Source organism: Macrotis lagotis, chromosome 1, assembly GCF_037893015.1.
Source record: "Macrotis lagotis isolate mMagLag1 chromosome 1, bilby.v1.9.chrom.fasta, whole genome shotgun sequence".
Taxonomy (NCBI): Eukaryota; Metazoa; Chordata; class Mammalia; order Peramelemorphia; family Peramelidae; genus Macrotis; species Macrotis lagotis.
Genome location: NC_133658.1, coordinates 776,531,594 through 776,557,105, shown reverse-complemented (window position 1 = coordinate 776,557,105; position 25,512 = coordinate 776,531,594). Strand labels below are relative to the sequence as shown.

At 36.0% G+C, this 25,512-nt stretch overlaps 1 protein-coding gene across 2 annotated transcripts in view; it reads right to left on the bottom strand.

Annotated features, from left to right (window-relative positions):
* Positions 1 to 25,512, bottom strand: part of DYNC2H1 (dynein cytoplasmic 2 heavy chain 1) — a 225,007-nt gene that overhangs the window by 82,989 nt on the left and 116,506 nt on the right. For both annotated transcript variants that reach the window (XM_074216567.1, XM_074216568.1), the window contains 5 exons: positions 9,866 to 10,021; positions 9,032 to 9,291; positions 7,121 to 7,367; positions 5,659 to 5,810; positions 1,592 to 1,736 (listed from right to left, as the gene is read on the bottom strand). In XM_074216567.1, coding sequence (XP_074072668.1) covers positions 1,592 to 1,736; positions 5,659 to 5,810; positions 7,121 to 7,367; positions 9,032 to 9,291; positions 9,866 to 10,021 — 960 coding nt within the window. The remainder of the gene's footprint in view (positions 1 to 1,591; positions 1,737 to 5,658; positions 5,811 to 7,120; positions 7,368 to 9,031; positions 9,292 to 9,865; positions 10,022 to 25,512) is intronic.

The following is a 25,512-nucleotide window of genomic DNA, read 5'->3' as shown; positions in this document are numbered from 1 at the left end:
ACTATAACCAAAATTAAACCTGGGAAGCTAAGAATTAGACCTGAGGAGGAAAAGTTGTCTAAGGTGGGGCATAGTGGCACAGTGGCACAGTGGACAGAGCACTGGCCCTGGAGTCAGAAGGACCTGAGTTCAAATCTGATCCCAGATACTTAATACTTAGCTGTGTGACCTTGGGTAAAGTTGCTTATCCTCATTGCTTTGCAAAAAAAAAAAATCTGATCTTGTTGGCAATAGGAAGTCACTGGGGTTTATTGAATATTATATGTGAAATGATCAAATATGCATTTTAGGAAATATTATGACCACTGAATGGAGAAAGGATTAGAGAGAGGAGAGACTTGAGGTAGAGAGAGGACCCAGCAGGTTAATGCAATATTCCAAGCATGAAGAGAGGAGACAAAGACCTGTGCCAAGATGAAGTGTCAGAGGGGAGAAAGGAGCACTTTGTGTGTGTGTGTGTGTGTGTGTGTGTGTGTGTGTTTGTATAGGTGTGTGTGCATAGGCATGTGCATATGAACTTACAAAGATAGAAACAACAGAACTTGACAAAAAACTGGATATTCAAGGTGAGAGTGAATGAGGACTCAAGGCTTTTACCTAGGTTGTGAGCCTAAGTGACTGGGAAGGTGGTAGTGCCTTTGACTGTGATATCAAAGTTAGGAAACTAGGTAAGTAATGGAAGAATATAAAAACTTGAAAGTAGAAGTTCAGAAGTTACAGGAGGATGAAAATTTAAGAAAAACAATGGTCTACTGATAAAGAAGCCAATAGAAAATAAAAGCTAACTCCCTCTTTTATGTTTAGGACATTATTCTCTGTGCACATTTTGTTCTTTATCACTCATGTAATTATAAGAAAACTGTCTGATTAAAAACATCATGCAAAAGCAGAAAATTAAGTAGATCTGCCATATCAGCGATTTAAATTTATCTAGATCAATGTTCAAAAATTAATTAATGCCTGCTAGGGTTACATTTCTTATATATCAATTGCTATCCCCTTCTTCATGACATGTTGTTTTTGTTCAGTTGCTTTAAGTGTGTCCAATTTCCCTTGACCCCATTTGGTATTTTCTTGGCAAAGATACTAGAGTGGCTTGCCACTTCCTTTTACAACTCATATTACAGATAAGGAGACAGAGGTAAACAGGTTTAAGTGATTTGCCCAAGTTCACAAGACTACTAACTATGTGAGGCCAGATTTGAACTCAAGATGAATTTTCCTCCCTCCAGTTCCAGCACTGTATCCCACTGTACCTAGCCATATAATAACCTCTTAGAAAGTTTAAAATGTACAATGTGTGATCAGAACAAAAAAGATTTTAGGAAAATTATCACTAATGATAGTTGTAAATTATATGTTGTAAATTCTATTTAAAGCAGTATTAGCTACTGATACACGCTACTGTATTATCCCTTTTTATTAATGAGAAATTTTAACAACAACTACCTATATGTACCAGAAGTCAAGGTATTTGATGAGTCCATATTTACTCTAAAATATATTTAATCTATCATATATTCTACTCATAAATTTAAAGAAAACAAAGCCACCAGAGACAGTTCCAATAAAAGAATAAGTGCTTATATACCTGTTCATATACTTGTACCATAGATCCTGCTAAGAGAGAAATTTTTGATGAAGAACCCCAGATTGAATGGTTCTTTAGATTTTTGTGTAGAACTGGTTCCAGATATGCTCCATAAATTGTTTGTAATTGATCTCTTTCTGGGTAACTAAAAGAATTAAATAAACATTATAAATTTCAGGTTTCCTTTATATTAAAAATAGAGGAAAAGATGGAATAAGGAACTTTAAAATATAATAATATTTTAATATAAGATAACTATCCTGTTTTAAGAAAATAATAATAGAAGAGAAAAATTAAAAGAGAATAACTACCATTACTGTGAGAAATTTTTGAAATATTCTGAAATTTAAAAACATGAGAAAAATACCATATATACCACAAGTTTAATTATCAGAATATAGTCATTACTTATATGAGCATGAACATTTATAATGAAATGATATTTTAGTATAAATAATACCTTAGGAAACCACTAAGCATAAATTGAAGAGCAATAAAATAGTAGATATTAATGAGCTGTCAATAAAACATGAAAGTATTCATAAAATGCAGAAGTTAAACAAAATGTCATTAATTCATCTTATTCAAAATATCAAACTGACAAAAGAACTATAGCTTGCTTATTAATGAAAAAAGATGAAGAATCATGATGACATAAGATTAAATTTTGACATGAAATGAGAGTTTCTGACTATCTTCTAAACAATGGAATTCAAGTCACTAATAGGTTAAGAAACTGATCTTCATTCATCTCCGCAGCTCCACTGCACTCTAAACTTTATCCAACCTGAAGCCGCAGCCTCTTCACCTGCTCAGGTCCTGGGCCTCTCCTTCTAAATCGCTGAGTACCCCAGGAGCTCCATTTTAAAGAGCACCCCCCAGGCATGGCTTCCTTCCTCCCCAGACTCTCTGGCCTTTCTCAACAACTTTCCCCCTTGATCTTCCCCTTCCACCAAGACCACTTTTTATCTAACCCTTGGGAAAAAGAACAATCTTTCTGCTTCTTTATTAAGGATTTTTCTCTTTTCTTTTCTTTTTTTTTTTTTTACAGTGACTGGCACATGAGGAACTACTTAATTAATGCTTGTGGACTAACTGGCAAAATGTCTAAGGCAGCTCTGCCTGAAACAATAGCCTAAGAAATAAAGCAATGAGCTGCCCTAAAGGCTACCCTGGAGCTGGAATCAGGAAGACCCGAATTCAAATCCAACCCCCAACACTTAAAACATGAGTGACCCTTGGTAAGTCATGTTTAACCTCCATTTGCACCAGGTTCCTCCTCTGTAAAATGAGGATAATAACAGCACTTCCCTCCTAGAGTCGTGAGGCTCAAATGAGATAAAACTGTAAAGCACCTAGCACAAAGTAGGCACTAAATATCCGCTTGTTCTATCCCTCTCTCCCCTCCCAGTACCCCAATTTTCTGGATACAATACACTTTGAGTCATTTTAGTTTAACTTTTTTTCCTTGTACAAAGAATGTTTGTTTTTTATTTTTTGTTTTCTGCAAGGCAATGGGGTTAAGTGGCTTGTCCAGGGCCACACAGCTAGGTAATTATTAAGTGTCTGAGGCCAGAATTGAACTCAGGGCCAGTGCTCTATCCACTGCACTACCTAGCTGCCCCAAGAATGGTTTATTTAAGCTAAAATTTTATTCTGTACACTGTACATATATATCCAAGTTGCCTAAAATATATTTATCACTCATTATACTAGCTTATATACATGAGTGTAAGTATTGTACACATATACATACACAGAAAAAAAGAGAAACAGAAGGATTGCCTTTTTTAAATGTCTGTTCTGTGAAAAAAATATCATCATTAAGTCACTCAAGTAACCTCAGCATAAACCTGCACCCTTCATTCTTCCTCAATTCTGTATCTAATCAAGTAGCCAAGTATCTGCTTCTACTTCGATTCAGACATCTCACCTAAATTATCTGAATAGTCTCCTAACTGAGCTCCCTGCTCAAGTCTTTCCTCACGTCTGTCCAACCCACCCAATGCTGGTAAAGTAACATCCTGGAAGTCTGACTCCATTAACCGCAGAAGATTCCCATTGCCTCCAGGATAAAATATCGACTCTCTTTAGCCCTCCACAGCCTAGTTCAAATCAATCTTTCCTCCTCAATGAACATTTATCTCCCACACACATATACACACACTCTTTCTCATCCACCCACACATACCCACACACATACACTATACACTCACATACACTCCTTCACACATAGTCTCATGCTCACACACACTCACACACTGACTCATACACACACTCACATACCCATGCACTCACACATTCACATGCTCACATAATCAATCACACACATACAAATACATACTCACAGTCTTACACACAGACACATACACACATTCACTCACACAGTCACACTCATGCTTCATATACACTCATACACACATGCACTCACACATTCACACGTTCACATAATCACACACACACACACACACAAACACACACTCAGTTACAAAGAGGTCATCTCTCTCTTTTCCTCAAAGGACCCTCTGTCTTCATCTCCATGCCTTTTCACTGTCATCTTCCATGATGGGATATACTTTCTCAACTGCTACAGTCCAGATCTTCCTAGACTTTAGTGGTTGAGAAAGTACTGCCTTCTCCATAAATCTTCTTCATTTCCCTATCCACTAGCGCCCTCCCTCCTAAATTAATTTGTATTTAACAACTTTGTGTGCATGCACATATATATATACATAAGCTATCTACATAATCATTTATACTTCTTGTGTTCCCCATCAAAATATTATCTTCTTGTAAGTAAAGATGCGTCATTCTTTAAACTTAAAATACCAATGCTTTGCAAAATGCCTGGCACAAAGCAGGAATTTAATAAATCTGTTGATTAATTGATTATTATAGCTTTAAATATGTAAATAAATATAAAATAATTTAGAAATATGTTCTTTTATTTACTGAAAAATACAAGGGAAATCTATTCAATCACTCCTAAAAATGATCTAATAAGTTTAATAAAGTTTCAAGACTACCAACATTTTGTTTTTAAAAACTACATAGTAAAGTGGGGGGAAAAAAACACTGCACTTTTATTAGGAACACATGGCTTCCAATCTCCTGAAACTGATAGCTTTATGAGGCAAATCATCAAATCTCTCTGAGCCTGATCTCAATAAAAGGGACATAATAATACCTCTATTTCCCACCTCACAGAGAAGTTAGGAAGAATTCATTCTACAAACTATAAAAATTTCATATAAAATGTCAATTGCCATGATTTATCTTAACAAAATTCCAAGAAATCAAAGGGTACTTAGGAAGAGCATTTGATATGCAGTGGTGAGTTTCTTTATGGTTCCAAAATTCAAATGAATGATTTTATCTTTATTGTATGAAATAGTAATAATAGTGTAATTATTGATGATCATAAGCATTTACATTCCCCTAGCCCTTACCTCATCCTAAACCTGGTTAAGAAGCAAATATCAGCCTAATTATTCCCCATTTTACAGATGAGGTTGCTGATACACTGAACAAGTGCAGTGGCTTTCCTGGGTCACTTCAGTTGCAGCCAGGATCAACTTCCCAGGCCAGTATCTTCTGATTACAAGTCCAGAAGTCTTTTCAATATACCATAAAAATCTACAAATTTGTATCCAGAGTGAGTAGAACAATGCCTGGCACAAAGCAAGTGCTTAAAAATGATTGCTGATTCATCAACTGATTTAATTCAGAAACAATCACCCAGGCAGATGCTAGGAGTTTAATGAGTGGGGAAGAACCTTTGCTCTGATTCTCTAAGTGCTTCTAATAAATAAACATTAGTTTCAATAAATATTTTTTGTTCTCAATTCCTATCTGAGTCATTTCTGAAAATAAATAAGAAATCAAAAGAGAGCAAAACGATAATTTTGATCCACAATACACACTGCCTGGCTTATAATATGGGCTTTGAATTATACTTTTTTCTATCTTCACCCAACGGTTGCTATCATAATATTACCTTAAAGGGAATTCCACGTTTTAAAACTTTTCTAAAAATTCAAATATACTTAAAAAATAAACAAACTTACTCAATTGCACAAAGACGAACAATGGAAGTAAATCTGGTAGTGAGCTTATGCCTTCCTAATCTGCCTCCAGCAGACATGGAAGCAACCACTTGGATGTTTTCCAGACCAACCCATTCTAGATTTTCATCATAAAATCCTTGATATGTCAGTACCTTTTTCAAAACAAAGTAATAAATGAATTTAAAATACAAGAAACATCTATAACTAGCTTTTAAAATGTTTTCTTAAATAATACAAAAATATTCTATAAGTACAGCTAGTCACAATTGCACTAGTAACATATAGTTTGAAAAGTCTTTTCACCATGAATATGAAAAATCATAACATACAGTGGTTTTCATATCTTGTTCCAACTGGCCATATCTTGTATTAGATTCTAAATTCCATTTGGAATTTACGTATATACTCAATGATCTGTGATATTCTTATAGTCATTTCAGAGAGGTGGCAAGGAGATAACTGATGACAAACTACCCAACCCCCTTGTAAACCCAATCCTCACCATTAGGGAAGACATGTCATCAATTCCCATTAGTCCTATCCTAAAAAATGTAGAACCTGTAAACATTCTACTTCTGTACTGATCACAAGCATTTCCCTAGGAAGTTTTGTTTTTTTTTCTGTAGAAAATATTGACTGGAATTCTGATTGTCTCTAGGGATTTAAATGTTTTAACCACAAGACTGTCACTCTTTCCTAAATACAATTATAGTATATTTGTCAGTAAATCCTCAAAGGTCCTCAAAAATAATCCTCAAAGTCAAGAAGTCAGACACGATCAATTGACTAAATAACAACAATCATCAAGGGTCAAAGAGCTGAGAGGGACTTCTCCAACCTGACCTTCACAGAGGACCAAAGTGGTATTCCTAAAGAACAATTTTGCCCATATTATTCCTCTGCTTAATAAATAAAAGTGATTCCTTATAGGATGTGGTCCTTATTGTTCATTCTTGAGGAGAACCAATGACCACATGAGGATGATGTCTTGATTTGCACATGTCTTGATTTTCATATAGATTAAATATGAATAAGCAAAGTTTGGAAAAATCCTCAGTAACCTTTTTCCCTCTGGAATCAATGAATTCCTGTGGTAAGACAAAGATCAAGACACTGCTGATGTTCCAAGAAGCAGTGGGTGACTTTCACCTTGGCCTTTCTAAATTAAGGTCTTTCCCAGGTTTGTGGGCTACACCCATTCAGTGACAAAGGACTGTGTAATATTTGAGACAGAAGATGACTCAATTAACCATCACAGACATATTGATCACAGAACCTTCAAACTCTTTACTTTTTATTCTAATAACTAATAACTGAAGATACTGTAACAGATCAGAATATTATTTCCTAGAAGTAAATTTAAAAAACAGATATTTCCAGAATATTTAAACATGCTTTTCTAATATTAAATATTAAATAATATTAAATTATTCTAATATTAAAACAGAAGAAATGAACTTACCTGCTGTAGGAAAGCTACAAGAGTGCTAGTTCCCCATTTATCCAGCTTAGGTAGGTTGATGTCTTTTAAGTATAGGACCAGTCTTTCACAGTCTTTTGGTCTGTATACTCTACCAGTATTGGTACTGATTACCATGCAAGTTTGACTCAGTTTCTGCAGGAGATGTCTAGAGGTAGTCTGGGCACTGCAATGAACTGTAGCAATTTGAGTGGAACGGAGTTGGGAAAAGGCATATCGAAGTAGCATTCTGAAAAATGATTGATATGAAATTTTGAAAACATTAAAATATAATTCCATTTAAATAAAATAAGAAATCCGTATTCTTTTCCCAGTCCCACTCCGATGTATAATCCCAGAAAGGAGCTTTTCAAGGTGTTTTGAAGGTTATGCCAATAGAACATGACTGGTTCTAATAAGATAGCAAAGTTTCAAACATAATCCTAGCAAAAGAATGAGTCTAATCTCTGAAAGACAATTTAGCCTGTATTCAATGTGGTGAATATCAAATACTATCTGAAAAATGAAATTCATTAAATTCTAACAGATAAGAAGCAAGTAGTTGCTAGTAAAGAAATCATTTCTGTCCCAACTTTATACAGTCCTAACCAGTGATTTGTTAGGGCACTGATCAAGATCAATATCAAATTGCAAGAAAAAAATGAGAATAGTCTAAAGTTGAGGTGAGTCTTAACTGACCTATTTAAATAAGCTGCTGATACCACAAAAAATAAGACAAGAATAAAAGAATAGACATTAACACAAATATCAATTCCTAATGATGTCATTTGTTCACTACAATAAAGAAATCAAAAGAACCTACAAAGGAAGGCCTGATTTAAAAATAAAATATTTTTTAAAATATTATAGAAAAAGATGGCAGAAAAATTAGGAATATTACTTTATTGAATAAAAATTAATAGATAAAAATAATTTTTCAGAAAGTCAAAAGACACAATTAAAAGCAGATCATCTCAGGGGTGGCTAGGTGGCGCAGTGGATAGAGCACTGGCCCTGGAGTCAGGAGTAGCTGAGTTCAAATCCAGCCTCAAACACTTAATAAATACCTAGCTGTGTGGCCTTGAGCAAGCCACTTAACTCCATTTGCCTTGCAAAATCCTAAAAAAAGCAGATCATCTCAAGAGCACATAAGGACAATCTGTACAGAAAAAATAAAACAAAAAAAAATGAAACATGAAAAGAACTGTTAAAATATGTACCTATATAGAGAGAGCTATATACATATGGACAATATATAAGTGTGTGTATGCATTATGAAAGTATCTGTGTGTTTAAATATATACTTAAAAATTACACATGTGCACACACACATATATATGTTATAAGTTTAGCTGGAAAAGGAAATGACAAATAACTCTTGTAATTTTTCCAAGAGAACTCCAAAAGGGATCATAAAGTGTTGGACAAGACTGAGTTTTACTGAGCAACAAGAACAAAAATACAAATACATAGAGGAAATGAAAAATATTTGAGAAAATAAGTAAATATTAATTTTTAAAGTTTATAATCCCATTTTAAATGTCCATCTGATAATTCCTAGTTCCATTATTTTATAAAATAATTAGTAACTAGAGCATCACTGAAACATTTACATTTCATAAATGAAAATACTGCATTATTGAACTAAAATCTTTCCAGAAATCTAAAAATTAATCATTAACAAGTTTTTGTCATTTAGCAAAAAGAAAATTCAGTTACAGAAAATGAAAAGGATCTATTCTCCAAATCACTTTTCTTTTCTGAATGGCTAAAATGTCAAAGGACTTTCACCAGACTACAATAATTTATTCAAAAGAATCATAACAGAAATTCTTAAAATATATAAGTAAATATTGTGAACTACTGATAAAAGTTCACAAAAATATATCACAGTCCACATTATTCAGTTCTTACCCTTTTCCACATCCTTCTGGTCCCACAAGAATAAAAGGCTGCTTAGTATCAGAGCTTAACCAAGGTTTGAAATAATCTAGGCCTCTCTGCATGTCTGGAGTCTGAATGACTGGGAGTGTTTGGCTATTACTGAAATCATCAGCAGTCAGATTTTCTGGTTTCTTCAATGAATAAGATGTTAAACGTTCTCTAGATACGTCATAATATGTGTCCATTGGTTTATGAGGATCTGGTGGTGACTCTCGAGCCCAGCTAAAAATCTTGAGAGGGGGAAAAAAAAAAATTGCGATATTTTCATGCAGAAAGCAGCAGAGAATTATCTTAAATAGTAACAAAAAAATACTACTATCTAACTCTAAACAAGAGTATTTACTCAGGGAAAATACTAAATGACTGTTCTAATTAAAATAAATTGTGTGTCAAATATATAATCTTAATAATAACCTGATGACTTAAGGTAATTCTATCCTTTTCTTTACCTCCATATGTAATTAGTAGCCCAGACTTATCAATTCTACCTCTGAAATAGTTTTCCTATTTATTTTCTGCTTTCAACTAAAATTATAACCATAGCAGTCTATGTTTTCATAACTGGAGAAGATATGGATTATTATAAAATTATGCTAACCTATCATCCTTCTTCCAGTTTTCTTCCTCTATAAATAATTATTCATACTGCTACCTTCTCATTACATGTTTACCTTATTATTACTTTACTACTCAATAACTTTCAAAGTTTCTTCACAGACTCTGTTCCCTGATATGAACGTTAAAAAGGAATAACGAATGGCAAGACAAATAGTCTAAGGGGAGTCTAAGTCAAGTCATCATTACCTCTTTAGTGAGTTCTAGTCTTGATTTCATGTTAAGATTTCCACCAAGTCCCCTTATCAAGCCAATAATAAATTCTTCTTGACTTCTGCATCCATGCAGATGAGATAAACCATTCATCACAGTTCCAACCAAACTTGTTTCCACTACATAGTCATTCTGCAAAAAAAAAAAAGTGTAGCAACAGGAGGAAACAAATGGTCATAGTCAACAAACAAGAGAGGCAAAAGTTTCCAAATTCTTCCACAAATTATCTTTAAACTTTTTTCACTTAATAGAATTTTACCCATTAAAAGGCCAAAAGGTCGCGTTTGAAAAATTTTAAATCTAAATAAAAATCAGAAATAGTTAATGTCTATCACCTTAACTATATGGCTGTCTATTTGTTTGTGCCGTTGAGACTTAATAGATATAGGGTTGAAAAGGATATATTCTAAGGCCTGAAAAAAAGTATTATTGATAGTTTTGGAAAAGTGGGTAAGAGAATAGAAAAACAGAGAGAAACAGAGACAGAGAGAGTTTCTTTGGTGAAACTTCTCACCAGTTCTGTCAATCATTTCTGTTGTGAAGATTAAATATTCTTCTTTCACAATTCCTTATTTTTATTTTAAATCATTCAGAAATTTCCTGCTATGGTCCCAGATCTACAAGGCCTTCTTTCTCATCAGGTGCTAATTCATTTTTTTTCCTTTGCAAATTTAATCATGGGTCATTTCAGCCTCCTCCTGATCTGTCAGCCAGTCCCTCTGCTGATGGGGGCTCAGTGGTTTAGGGTACAGCCACAGCCAAAGGTCTCCACCCAGGTTCTTCTGTTCCTCAGGGGTCTGGACAAGCTCTGCTATGGCCCATAGATGCTGCTGCACCAACCAGAACAAGTGGCTGCCTTTCAGAAGTTGAGTTCTGATTGAGCTGAGCGGTGGGCTGAGACAGGGAGGGAGGAGCTGAGTGAGTGACCACACTGGGTCTTAGAGATTGTTGGGATTCCTGGTGTCTGAGGCTATGAAGAGAGCTGAAATTGCTTTATGTCTGGCACACGACTGCTATCTTGAAGAGGTCTGAGAGGTCACCAGGGTCCCAGAAAATGCCTTGTCTTCTCTCTGGCCAGGCACATGACTTCAGCTGAGACAAGCTGGGAGGCACAGATGGAAAGGGAAAGCATTCTGGCCATGGGAGTCAGCCAGGGAGAATACTGGCCTCAGGGATGACCAGATGTAAGAAGCAGTCTCAGAAGAGACAAAGGACACAAATGAGAGCTGCTACAAAAGGAAAACTAATAAGCATCAGAAGCAGATTGAATATGTCGAGGGAGAGAGAAAGTAAATGATAAAACATGACACCTAGACAGTGAGCCTGGTGGACTAGGAGGATGGTGATATTCTTGACAGGAAGAGGGAAGTAAACAAGAGGGAATGATTTGGGGGAAAGATAATAACTTAAGGTTTGCACATTCTGAGTCTAACATGTCTAGGGGTGGGGGTGGAGCCAAGATGATGACGAGAAAGGATTGTGTCTTAGTCACTCTCTCATAAAACTCATAAGCTAAGGACTCTAACTAAATTTTCGAGAGACAGAACCCACAAAGGGACCCAGAGAGGCAGTTCTCCTACTCAAGGAAAAGAGCAGAAAGGCTCTGCTCCCCGGGGTCGGAGGGGCGGCCTGCCAGAGGGGTGGCCCGCCAGAGCCAAAGAGCTTCAGCCTCCCAGAGCTGCACAGCCCCAGGGCACTGGGAGCCACGGCTCACAACAGTGGGGGAGTCTCCTCAGCTACTCCCCGGGGGAAGCACCGGGCAAAATTTGGGGGAATAGCGGGGGACCTCTGCCACAGCGAGCACTTGGAGCCTAGCCCTCAGGGCACACAGCGAGCAGCATGGCCAGCACAGCCAAGTTGCAGAAACAGAAGCAGGCGGACTGCATGTATTCCTGCATAGAAAAATGACACTGGGGGCGGCTAGGTGGTACAGTGGATAAAGCACTGGCCCTGGAGTCAGGAGTACCTGGATTCAAATCCAGTCTCAGACACTTAATAATTACCTAGCTGTGTGGCCTTGGGCAAGCCACTTAACCCCATTTGCCTTGCAAAAAACAGAAAACAACAACAACAAAAAAAAAACATGACACTGATAATACTCATATGAACCTTCTCAATTAACAGAGGAGGTAGAGGGAGCTTTTATAGTGGAAGCACAGGAGAAAGCTGAATTCAAAGTTGAAATGGAGTCAATAGAAAAAAAGGGAAATATAATGGGAGAAAGAAAAAGGAGAGAGGGAATAGGCCAAGATATTTCATATAATAAGATTTTTCTTTATTACAATGAGCTATTGCAATGATATGAAAGGGGGGAAGGCAAGAGGGAATGAGGGAAACTTTGCTCTCGTCGTTAGGAGAGGAAACAGCATATATACTCAATGGGGTATAGACATCTGGAGTAAGAAGGGGGGGGACAGGGGGAAGGGGGGGATGTGAATGATGGAGGAGAGAATGGACCATGGGGGGAGAGTGGTCAGATAACACATTTTCTTTTTTACTTCTTACAAGGGGCTGGGATTGGATGGCCTGTCCGGGACCATAGGGCCAGGTGAATGCTGGGCCTAAGGGGTGGTATGGGGGGCTCGGGGTCTCTTGGCCCCAGAATGAGGGATCTGTCTGCTGCGCCACTCAGCGACCCTACAGCAGAGTCAGAGTGAAAGGAGAGAGAAAATATAGTACATGGTAGTGGAGAAATACAAAAGGAGGGAGTTGTGATCAGCAATGGCAACAGTGGAAAAATATGGAAGTAACTTTTATGATGGACTTATCATAAAGAATGTGATCCATCCATGACAGAGTTGTTGGTGTTGGAACAAAGACTCAAGCACATATTTTATTATTATTATTATTATTATTATTTGGGGGGGGGTATGCAGGGCAAATGGGGCTGGGTAGCCTGCCTGGGGCCACATAGCAAGGTGATCTTTGGATGTCTGAGGCCAGGTTTAGACCCAGGTGCTCCTGGTTCAAGGGCCAATGCTCTGTCCACCACCCAGCCACCCCTACTATTATTACTATTTTATTTTGGATCGTTTTTTCCTTTTTTTTTTTTTTTTTGGTTTTTGCAGGGCAGTGGGGTTCAGGTGGCTTGCATGTCACATGGCTGGGTGATTGTTGGGTGTACAGGGCCAGATGTGGGCTCAGGTGCTCGTGGCTCCAGGGCTGCTGCTCCATCCATTGTGCCACCTGGCCATACCTACAATTATTACTATTATGTTTTTTAATTTTAAATTTTTTCTCTCCCCTTTACTTTATTGCTCAAGTAAGTCTATATGTATGAGGGGTAGGGGGGTATTTCATTTACTCTTAAACAAGAATATTTTACTAATGTAAAAAAAACATTATTTGTACAAAATGAGAATAAATATTAAATAAATAAATAAAAATGTTTAGGGTTATCAAGCTTGAGACTGAGAGGGATAAGGGTAAAAGATTTAATGATAATCAATATAGAGATGAAAGTTAAGTCTGTTGGAGCTGATTGAGATAGCCAGAGGAAATAGTATTTAGGAAAAAGAGACAGGTCAGAGTCCTCTGGGATACCCATTGTTAGTGGACATTACCTGGTTTAAGATCAAGCAAAAGTGACTGTGAAAAGGAATAGCTAGATTGGCAGGAGAAGAACAAAAAGAAAATAGCATCTCAAAAATCATAAGAGAAGAGAATATATAAGATGATGATCAAAAGTATAAAAGACCACAGCAATCAAAGAATGATAGACTTGAGAAAGGTCATTAAATGTGGGAATTAAGAGATCATTGGTAACTTTGGAGAGAGTGAGGGTCTTTTTCAGGATGATTTAAATAGGGATCTTACTAGCCAGTAGACAGGGACAGATAAGTGAATGAGGTGGGATGAGAGAGGGGTCAGTCTGAGAGAATGATGGAGGAAAAATGGAATGGCATTACTTTATACATTTAGAGGGGTTTTCTTTGGCAAGGAGAAGAGTGAGAACAAGGGAATAAGGGGTTGAAGACCAGTGTGAACAAAACAGTTTAAGGGCTCAAGGTACAGGGAGAAGTAAAATGGCAAAGACTGGCAATAGAGAAGAGAATTTCAGCATTCAAGAGTATGAAAATGGAGAATTTGTGGGTAATGGTAAGATGAAGGATATGGCACCATCAAATCCCTTGGGTGACTAAGGTAGAAGGGAAGGGCATCCCTCCTTCCCACCTGACTAACCTGGTTTGGTCAGAATTCTCATTGTGCTACCTTTTGTCTCTTCTAGATTCTTCCTTTACCACCATTATTAAATAACCACCATTATTAAATAACCACTCGACTTCCAGCCAAGAAGGCGGAGAGAATACAGGCACAGTTCTAAAGTCTCCTGATCTTTCCCAATCTATCACATGAAACAAACCTCTTAAAAGAAATTTGGCCCACAAAACCCAGAAAGAACATCTACCTCAGGATTTGTTTCTGCAGCAGCATTGGCTGAATTTGGGCGGGTGAGTCTGGGCTCAGAGGGAGGATCAGCCCCGATCAACCAGATTAACAGCTGAATTGGAGCCTGGAGTCTGAGGGCCCCAGAGCCGAACCTGCTGGATCAGCAGTGGAGCTAGACAGCAGAGGCTTGAGTCAACTAGGGAGCAGAGGCACTGGTGTTGGTGCTCTCCCCCGGGAGCTTGCCGACAGGGCAGGGAGCAGAGTTCTGGTGTAGGAGAGCTGAGGACACCATCCCTGGGATCCTATGGTCTGAGGAACTCAGAGTCCCATTGCAGCTCAGTCCTCTTCCCAGAGCAAACAAATGCAAACTACTTCTGCCTCAGGCCCAGGTGTGTGAGCAGAAGAATCAACTCAGCTGAGGAATGACCTCAGGCCAGGATAAAACCCACAATTGATTGAAGGCAAAAGGATTCAATAGCTTCAACCCCTCCCTTCAAGCAAAGGGAGAAGGCCTCAATCAAGGTCACAGACACTCCAGAGAAAGCAACCAGCAACTCCTACTGGCCAGCCAGAGAAGTTGCACACAGTGAGTAAAGCCTCTATCGATCCCAAGCCCCTGTGAACAAGCCCCTCCGGAACTCAAGGTCTCAGCAAAATGAAGAAGGGTCAGCAGAAAGGTGGATCCATAGAAAAATTCTTGGAAGGGAAAGACCCTAACTCAGAAAGACCTGGAACCTCTGAGGAGAATACGATCTGGTCGTCAGCACAGAAAAACTTCATTGAAGAAATAAGGAGCTTAAAAATCAACTGGAAAATTTGAGAGAAACAATATCTTGCAACAAAAAAAATAAATCCTTAGAAAGTACAACTGGATAAATACAAAAGGAGAATAAATCTCTCAGATCATCAATTTCACAATTACAAAATGAGAATAATTCTCTCAGATCCTCAATTGGGCAAATGCAAAAAAGAAAACAATTCTCTCAAAACTTCAATTGGTCAAATGGAAAGCTCTTTCAAAAGTAGAATTGACCAATTGGAAAAGGAGTTGCAAAAGGTTAATGAAGAAAACTCCTCCCTGAAAAAAAGAATGGAGTCTACAGAAACTAACGACTCCATGAGACAGCAAGAGTCAGTTAAACAAAATAAAAAATAGAAAAAAATAGAAGAAAATGTAAAATACCTCATCAACAAAACCACTGACCTCGAGAATACATCGAGGAGGGGCAACCTGAAAATTATAGGACTTCCTGAAAACATTGAAGAGAAAAAAAGCCTGGACTTAATATTACAGGTTCTAGTAATGGAAAACTGCTTGATATCATGGAATCGGAGGGCAAAATAGTTATTGAAAGAGTACATCGGCTACTTTGGCCACCTCCCTATCCAGCCCTGCTTTGTGAATTGATTACTTGTGGAAATGTGACCAATTAGTGTTTAGCAAATGTTAGATATTCTAACTAATAAATGTGAATCATTCTGCAAAAAAAAATAAGTACATCGATCCCCATCAGAAAAAGATCCTAAAATGAAAACACCAAGGAATGTTGTGGCCAAATTCCAAAACTATCAAATAAAAGAGAAAATCCTGCAAGCAGCAAAGAAACAATTTAAATATCAAGGAGCCACAGTAAGGATCTCACAGGACTTGGCTGCATCAACATTAAGGGATCAAAGAGCCTGGAATGAGATATTTCGAAGATGTAACTGGCTTTAGCCCTACTTGGGAGAAAGACTCAAATAACTCTCAGGAATTTTGACTCTATTCAATAGAATATACTGAACTAGAAGGGACAGACACTCAGAATTTTCTAGGACTTAGAAGAATGATCTGAAAAACACTACCTCCTTAAAAAGGGGGACAGGAAAGAGAGAGGAAGAGGGAGGGGATTGAATGGGGTAAATCTCATTACACTAAGAGGTACAAAAAAACCTATGTAATAGAGGGGAAGAAGGGAGCAGATGAGAAACACCTCAATCTTCTTCTCATCAGACTGGGCTTAAAATCAACCTACACTTATTCAGTTAACATAAAACATCTAACCTTTAAAGTATTAAAAGGGGGAAATAACAAAAGGAAGGGAAGAGAAAAGGGAAAAAGGGAAAGGGGAAAGAAAGGGGATGGTGTGACATAGGAGGGCAAACAAACTGAAGGGGGTGATATTCAGAAACAAAATACTCGGGAATATGGATAAAGGGTGGGGAAGGGGGAAAATACAAACAGAGGGAAGATAGCATGGAGAGCAATAAAGAATGAGTAATCATAACTTTGAATGTGAATGGGATGAATTCTCCCTTAAAAACATAAGCAAATAGCAGAGTATATTAAAAACCACAATCCTACAATATGCTGCTTACAAGAAACTCATTTGAAGCAGAGAGAAATATATATAGAGTAAAGGTAAAAGGTTGGAGCAAAATACATTTTCCTTCAGCTGAAGTAAAAAAAAAAAAGCAGGTGTAGCAATCCTTAACTCAGACAAAGCAGCAGCAAAAATAGATAGCATTAAAATAGATAAGGAAGGAAAATTTATCCTTCTAAAAGGTACCATAGACAATAAAGTCATTTCAATACTGAATATATGCACCCAGTGGGACAGCACCCAAATTCTTAGAGGAGAAGCTGAAAGAACAACAGAAAGACATAGACAACACAACTCTGCTAGTGGGAGACCCCAACCTCCTGCTATCTGATCTAGATAAATCAAATCATAAAATAAACAAGAAAGAAGTTAAGGAGGTAAATAGATTGTTAGAAAAATTAGATATGGTGGACTTATGGAAGAAACTGAATGGGGACAAAAAAGGAATATACCTTTTTCTCTGCAGTACATGGAACCTGTACAAAAACTGACCATGTACTAGGACATCAAAACCTAACAATCAACTGCAGAAAGGCAGAAATAGTGAATACATCTTTCTCAGATCACAATGCAATAAAAGTCATATGCAATACTGGGCCAAGGAGATAATAGACCCAGAACAAATTGGAAACTGAATAACCTCATTTTAAAAAATGAGTGGACCAAAAAACAAATTACAGAAAGAATTAACCATTTTATCCTAGATAATGATAATAATGAAACAACATACCAAAACTTATGGGATTCATTCAAAGCAACTCTCAAGGTATATATTATAGTTCTAAGTGCCTACATGAATAAATTGGAGAAAGAGGAAATCAATGAACTAAATATGCAACTAAAAAATTTTAGAGAAAGAACAAATCAAAAATTCCCAATTAAATACCAAATTAGAAATTCTAAAAATTAAAGGAGAAATCAATAAAAGCAAAAGCAAAAAACTACTGAATTAATAAATAAAACCAAAAGTTGGTATTATGAAAAAACCAATAAAATTGATAAACCTCTGGAAAATTTGATTTAAAAAAAGAAGAAAACCAAATTGCTAGTATCATAAATGAAAAAGGTAAACTCACCACCAATGAGGAGGAAATTAAAGTAATAATTTGAAATTACTTTGCCCAACTCTATGCCAATAAATTTAATAATCTAAGTGAAAAGGATGGATATTTACAAAAATATAAATCGCCCAGATTAAATGAAGAAGAGATTAAATACCTAAACAACCCTATCTCAGAAAAAGAAATTCAACAAGCCATCATTGAACTCCCTAAAAAAAATCTCCAGGGCCTGATGGATTCACAAGTGAATTCTACCAAACATTTAAGGAACAAATTGTTCCAATTCTATATAAATTCTTTGGAAAAATAGAGAAAGACGGAACTCTGCCTAACTCTTTCTATGAAACCCATATGGTGCTGTTACCTAAACCAGGAAGAGTTAAAAACAGAGAAAGAAAATTATACACCTATTTCCCTGATGAATATAGTTATTAAAATCTTAGCAAAACGATTACAACAAGTTATCACAAGGATAATACAATATGATCAAGTAGGATTTATTCCAGGAATGCAGGGTTGGTTCAATATTAGGAAAACTGTTAGTATACTAAATTATATCAACAACAAAACTTTCAGAAATCATATGATTATATCAATAGATGCTGAAAAAGCTTTTGAAAAAATACAGCATCCATTCCTATTAAAAACGCTAGAGAGTGTAGGAATAAATGGACTATTCCTTAAAATAATTAGCAGTATCTATGTGAAACCATCAACGAGCATTATATTCAATGGGGAGAGGCTAGAGGCATTCCCAATAAGATCAGGGGTGAAACAAGGGTGCCCATTATCAACACTACTATTCAATATTGTATTAGAAATGTTAGCGTCAGCAATTAGAGAAGAAAAAGAAATTGAAGGAATTAGAATTGGGAAGGAAGAGACAAAACTCTCACTCTTTGAAGATGACATGACAGTCTACCTAGAGAATCCCAAGAAATCATCCAAAAAACTACTGGAAACAATTAGCAATTTTAGCAAAGTTGCAGGTTATAAAATAAACCCTCATAAATCCTCAACTTTTCTATATATGTCTAGCAAGATACAGCAGGAAGAGCTAGAAAGAGAAATCCCATTCAAAGTAACCTCAGACAATATAAAATACTTTGGAGTCTATTTGCCAAGACAGACTCAGAATCTTTTTAAAAACAATTATAAAACACTTCTCACACAAATTAAATCAGATTTAAATAACTAGGCAAATATCAACTGTTCATGGATAGGTAGAGCTAATATAATAAAAATGACAATTCTACCAAAACTAAACTATCTGTTTAATGCCCTACCAATCAAAATTCCAAAAAATTACTTTAATGAGTTAGAACAAATTGTAAGTAAATTCATATGGAGAAATAAAAAGGCAAGAATTGCCAGGAGCTTAATGAAAAAAAGTGCAAAAGAAAGTGGCTTAGCCCTACCTGATCTAAAATTATATTATAAAGCATCAGTCATCAAAACTGTTTGGTATTGGCTAAGAAATAGAGTAGTGGACCAGTGGAAAAGACTAGGTATAAAAGCAGGAGGTGATTATAGTAATGTGCTGTTTCATAAAACCAGAGAGTCCAGCCATTGGGATAAAAACTCCCTCTTTGATAAAAACTGCTGGGATAATTGGAAGTTAGTATGGAAGAAACTTAGATTAGACCAACATCTAACACTATCCAAATGGTTACAAGACTTAGACATAAAAAACAATACTATAAGCAAATTAGAAGATCAAGGACTAGTTTACCTGTCAGATCTATGGAAAGGGGAGCAGTTTATGACTAAGGAAGAGTTGGAGAACATCACCAAAAACCAATTAAATGATTTTGATTACATTAAATTAAAAAGCTTTTGCACAGATAAAACCACTGTAACCAAGATGAAAAGAAATGTAATAAATTGGGAAACAATCTTTACAACTAATGGTTCTGACAAAGGACTCCTTTCTAAAATATACAGAGAATATATATATATATATATATATATATATATATATATATATATATATACAGAGAATATATATACAGAGTCATATTTTTAAAACAAAAAGCCATTCCCCAATTGACAGATGGTCAAAGGATATGCAAAGGCAATTTACAGATGAGGAGATCAAAGCAATTCATATCCATATGAAAAAATACTCTAAATCATTAATTATTAGAGAAATGCAAATTAAAGTTTCTCTGAGGTATCACCTCACACCTCTCAGATTGGCCAATATGACCAGAAAGGATAATGATCATTGTTGGAAGGGTTGTGGGAAATCTGGGACACTATTACACTGTTGGTGGAGCTGTGAACTCATCCAACCCTTCTAGGGAGCTATTTGGAACTACACCCAAAGGGCAACAAAAATGTGCATACCCTTTGACCCAGCAATACCACTACTGGGTCTATATCCTGAAGAGATGATGAAAAGGGTAAAAACATTACTTGTACAAAAATATTTATAGCAGCCCTGTTTGTGCTGGCAAAGAATTAGAAATCAAGTAAATGTCCTTCAATTGGGGAATGGCTTAGCAAACTGTGGTGTATGTATGTCATGGAACACTACTGCTCTATTAGAAACCAGGAGGGATGGGATTTCAGGGAAGCCTGAAGGGATTTGCATGAACTGATGCTGATTGAGATGAGGAAAACCAGAAAAACACTGTATACCCTAACAGCAACATGGGAGTGATAATCAACCCTGAAGGACTCACTCATCCCATCACTGCAACAATTGGGAGCAATTTGGGGCTGTCTGCAAAGGAGAGTGCCATCTGTATCCAGTGGAGTTTGAACAAAGTTCAAGGACTATTTCCTTCAATTTAGAAAAACACAGATATCTTATTGTCTGATCTTGTTACCTCTTAGACTTCTTGTCTCTTCTCTAAGGATATGATTTCTTTCTCATCACACCCAATTTGGATTAAGGTACAACATGGAAACCAAGTAAAGACTGACAGATTGCTTTCCATGGAGTGGGGTGGGAGTAAGATTGGGGGGAAAATTGTAAAACTCAAATAACATCTTTAATAAAAATTAATTTAAAAAATAACCTCTCCTTTTAGATTCGCTCAGTCCTCATCTACTTTCCAAATAAAAGTCTGGCAGTTACTATCTGCCTCCCTCCAGGACATTGCCTTCTTCCTTTAGTGAATTCAGCATCTGGCTCATGGTTTGTCCTTGCTGCTCAAGTCCTGTCTTTATACAGTGGGACTTAAACATACATAATTATACTCCTTAAAATACCCGCACCTCATTGTTCCTCAGTTTGTTCACTGACAGAAGGTATCAACTCCTTTAAAAGTAAAAATGACCAACTGGAAAAAAATGCAGCTCATCAAAAAGTAAAATTAATCAATTGGAAAAGAAACACAAAAGCTAACTGAAGAAAATAAAATCCTAAATTGGAAAAATGGGAACTAATGACTATATGAGAAACCATTCCATCAAACAAAACCAAAAGGCTGAAAAAAAATAGAAGAAAATATAAAATACCTCTTAGGAAAAAATGACCAACCTGAAAAATAGATCCAGTAGAGATAATGTACAAATTATTCAACTACCTGAAATCCTAGACCAAAAAAGAACTGGAAAATATCTTTCAGAAAATTATTATTGAAAACTGCCCTAATATTCTTGAACAAGAAGACAAAAGAAAGAATCTACCAATCATCTCCAGAAAGAGATCCCAAATTTCAGAATTCTCACCTAAAGGACAAAAAATACTACAAGCATCCAAAAACAAATTATTTAAATACTAAGGAACCAAAATCAGAATTACAGGATTTATCAACTTCAACAGTGAATAATCAAAGAAATCCAGATTATGATATTCAGAAAGTAAAAGACCTTGACTCACAAACCAAGAATCAACTATCCTGAAAAATTCAACATAAAATTCTTTCAGGAGAAAAGATAGACTTCCAGTGAAATAGAGGAATTTCAATATTACCTGATAAAAAGACAAGAACTGAACAGAAAATTCAATCTTCAAGCACAAGACTCAAGAGATGTATAGAAAAGGTAAACCAAAAGTGAAAGAAACATTAATCAATAACAGTAAACAGTATACATCCATAAACAGAAAAACAATACTTGTAATTCTTGAGAACTGTATTCCTCTGAAGGTAATTAAAAGAAGCTTATTTCAAGAGAGGGTATGGGTATAGATTGATCATGAAAGTGATGATACTTCAGCTAATACTTTAGCTCATGAGCATTTAATTATTTTGAAGGGAGTATACTTAAGAGGGTAGTGGCTATAAATGGAGCATGAAGTGATTATGCTTTGCATAATACTTTATCACATGAGGATTGTATTTCTATAAAGAGTACTTAGAAAGAGGTCTGGTATAAATTGATCATAATTTGATAACATTTATAGCTTTTAAAAAATGTATTTCTAATGCAACAGCTGAGGGGAGTGTACTTATACAGAGGTCATAAATATGAAGTGACTTTCAGGTAATGATGCTTATAAATAATTATAAGAGATTCCATTAGGATAGTTAAAAGGAGTGTATCTTATCAGAGAGGTTGTGGTATGAGACCAAGTTTAAAACAATTAAGACATGAAAAGGAGACTTATACTAGGAGATGGCAAGATATTGGAGGATAAATAACACCACACAAAGAGGCACAAAGACTTATTACAGAAGGATGAAAGAAGGGAGATTTAGCCCAGAGAAGGAATAACATACCACAGGGCTGTCCAATCATACTTTTAAAAGTTTTTATTGAGACAATACAATTTGATTTGCCATTTTAGTGAGAGCTCTATGGTAGCTCAGCTTCATTTACTAAAGCATTTAGTAAACCCCCATAGGCAGGCTACATAAAATCATCCCGTGGGTCACATGCAGAGGCCAGGAACATTTTTGGACAGCCCTGACATACAACCAATTGAATTTAAAAATTTATCCTGCTCAGCAGCAGTTAGGTGGTGCAGTGGATAGTGCACTAACCTTGGAGTCAGGAGGACCTGAGTTCAAATACAGCCTCAGACATTTAATACTTACTTGGTTGTGTGACCTTGGGCAAGTCCCTTAACCCCACTGCATTGCAAAAGAATATTTATCCTGCCCTCCAGGAAAGTAGGGAGGGAAGGAGAAAGAAAAGGGAAGAAGGGACTTCTGAGTGAATGGTTGAAGAAGGGAGGACAAAACTAAAGATAAAGTTAAGGTCAAAATAAATGTTAAAAAAAAGGAAAGGAAAAGGGGCTGATAAAAAAAGAAGGGCTGACACAGGCAGCAGTCAAAAGCAAAACATTAGTGGGAAACAATAAGGGAAAAGGGAAGATAGTATGGAGAAAAATACAGTTAGTAATCATTAACTATACATGTGATAGGATGAATCCTCCAATAAAACAGAAGCAGATAGTAGAATGGATTAAAAATCTATAATCCTACAATATGCTGTTTAAAAGAAGAACATTTGAAGCAAAGAGTTATACACAAGGTGAAGGTAAAAGGTTGGAATAAAATATATTATGCTTCAGCGGAAGTAAAAAAAAATCAGAGGTAGCAATCCTGTTCTCAGATAAAGCAAAAGCAAAAATTAAAATTACATTAAAATCAGGGATAAGAAAGGAAACCACATCTTCTTAAAAAGTATCAAGATCAATGAAGTAATATATACATACCAAGTAGTTTAGCATCTAAAGTCTTAGAGAAGAAGCTAAATGAGTTATAGGTAGATATAGAAGGAAAACCATAAAGTAGGGGACCTCAACCTCTTTCTCTCTCTCAGGACTAGTTACATCTAACCACAAAATAAACAAGAAGAAAGTTAAGAAGGCAAGTAGAATTTTAGAAAACTTGGATAGTATAGACTCTGGAGAAAATTGAATAGGGATGGAAATATACCCTTTCCTCTGCAGTACACTTACACAAAAAATTGATCTTGTACAATTAAATGCAGAAAGGCAGATTTATTAAACACGTACTTTTCAAATCATAGTGCAATAAAAGTTATACGGAATAAAGGACCATGGGAAAACAAACTAAAAATTAATTGGAAACTAAATAACCTAATTTTAAAGACTGACTGGATCAAACAAATCAGAAATAACCAACAATTTCAACAAGACAATGACAACAAGGAGACAATGTGCCAAAATTTGTGGGATGCAGTCAAAGCAGTTTTTAAAGAAATTTTAAATGCTTAAAGATTAATATGAATAAAATAGAGAAAGAAAATATTCATGAATTGGGCATGCAACTAAAAAACTAGGAAAAAATGATTTAAAATCCCCAATTAAATACCAAATTAGAAATTCTGAAACTCAAAGGAGAAATTAGTGAAAATGAAAGAAAGAAAACTATTGAACTAATAAAACTAAGTTGATTTTTATGAAAAAATAATTAAACCTTGATTATTATAATTAAAAATAAGAAAGAATGATCAGCTAGATGACAAAGTGGATAGAGCACTGGCCCTGGAGTCAGGAGTGAGTACAAATCTGGCTTCAGACACTTGATACCTACTTAGCTGTTTGACCTTAGGCAAGTCACTTAATCCCACTGGCTTGCAAAATCCCCCCCCCAAAAAAAAGTAAAAAAAATCAGGAAGAAGAAAAAACCCAAATAACCAGTACCAAAAAATGAAAAGCATGAATTTACCACCAAAATGGAGGAAATATAGACATAAAATACAATATTAAAAGCAAACTAGGAGATTAAGGAATAGTTTACCTGTCAGATCTATGGAAAGGGAAGCAGCTGATGAACGAACATCATTAAAAACAAACTAGATAATTTTGGTTACATTAAATTAAAAAGCTTTTGCAAAGACAAAAACCACTGCAACCAAGATCAAAAGAAATGTAATAAATTGGGAAACAATTTTTACAACTAGTGTTTTTTGTCAAAGGACTCATTTCTAAAATACAAAGAGAACTGAGTCAAATTTATAAAAAAAAAGTGCCATTCCCCAATTGACAAATGGTCAAAGGATATGCAGAAGCAATTTACAGATGAGGAAATCAAAGTGATCCATAGTCATATGAAAAATTGATCTAAATTATTACTTATTAGGGAAATGTAAATTAAAGCATCTCTGAGGTACCACCTCACCCCTCTCAGACTGGCCAATATGACTAGAAAGGTCAATGATCAGTGTTGGAAGGAATGTGGGAAATCTGATGGTGGAGTTGTGAACTCATTCACCCTTTCTGGAAAGCAATCTGGAATTATGTCCAAAGGAGAATAAAATTGTGCATACCCTTTAATCCAGAAATACCACTACTGAATCTATACCCTGAAGAGATCATGAAAAAAGGGTAAAAACATCACCTGGGGGTGGCAAGGTGGTACAGTGGATAAAGCACTGGCCCTGGAGTCAAGAGTACCTGGGTTCAAAGCCGGTCTCAGACACTTAATAATTACCTAGCTGTGTGGCCTTGGGCAAGCCACTTAACCCCGTTTGCCTTGCAAAAACCTAAAAAAAAAAAACCATCGCCTGTACAAAAATATTCATAGCAGCTCTGTTTGTGGTAGCAAAGAATTGGAAACTGAATGAATGGCTGAACAAATTGTGGTTTATGTACATTATGGAACACTATTGTTCTATTAGAAAGCAGGAGGGATAGAAATTCAGGGAAGCAGGGAAGGATTTGCATGAACTGATGCTGAGCAAAATGAGTGGATCTAGAACACTGTACACCCTAACAACAACGTGGGGTTGAAAATCACAATCTTAATGGTCTTGCTCATTCCATCAGTGCCACAATCAGGGACAATTTGGGGGTGTCTGCAATGAAGAATAACTTTATCCAGAGAAAGAATTGTGGAGTTTGAACAAAGACCAAAGATAGTTACATTTAATTTTTTAAAAGTTA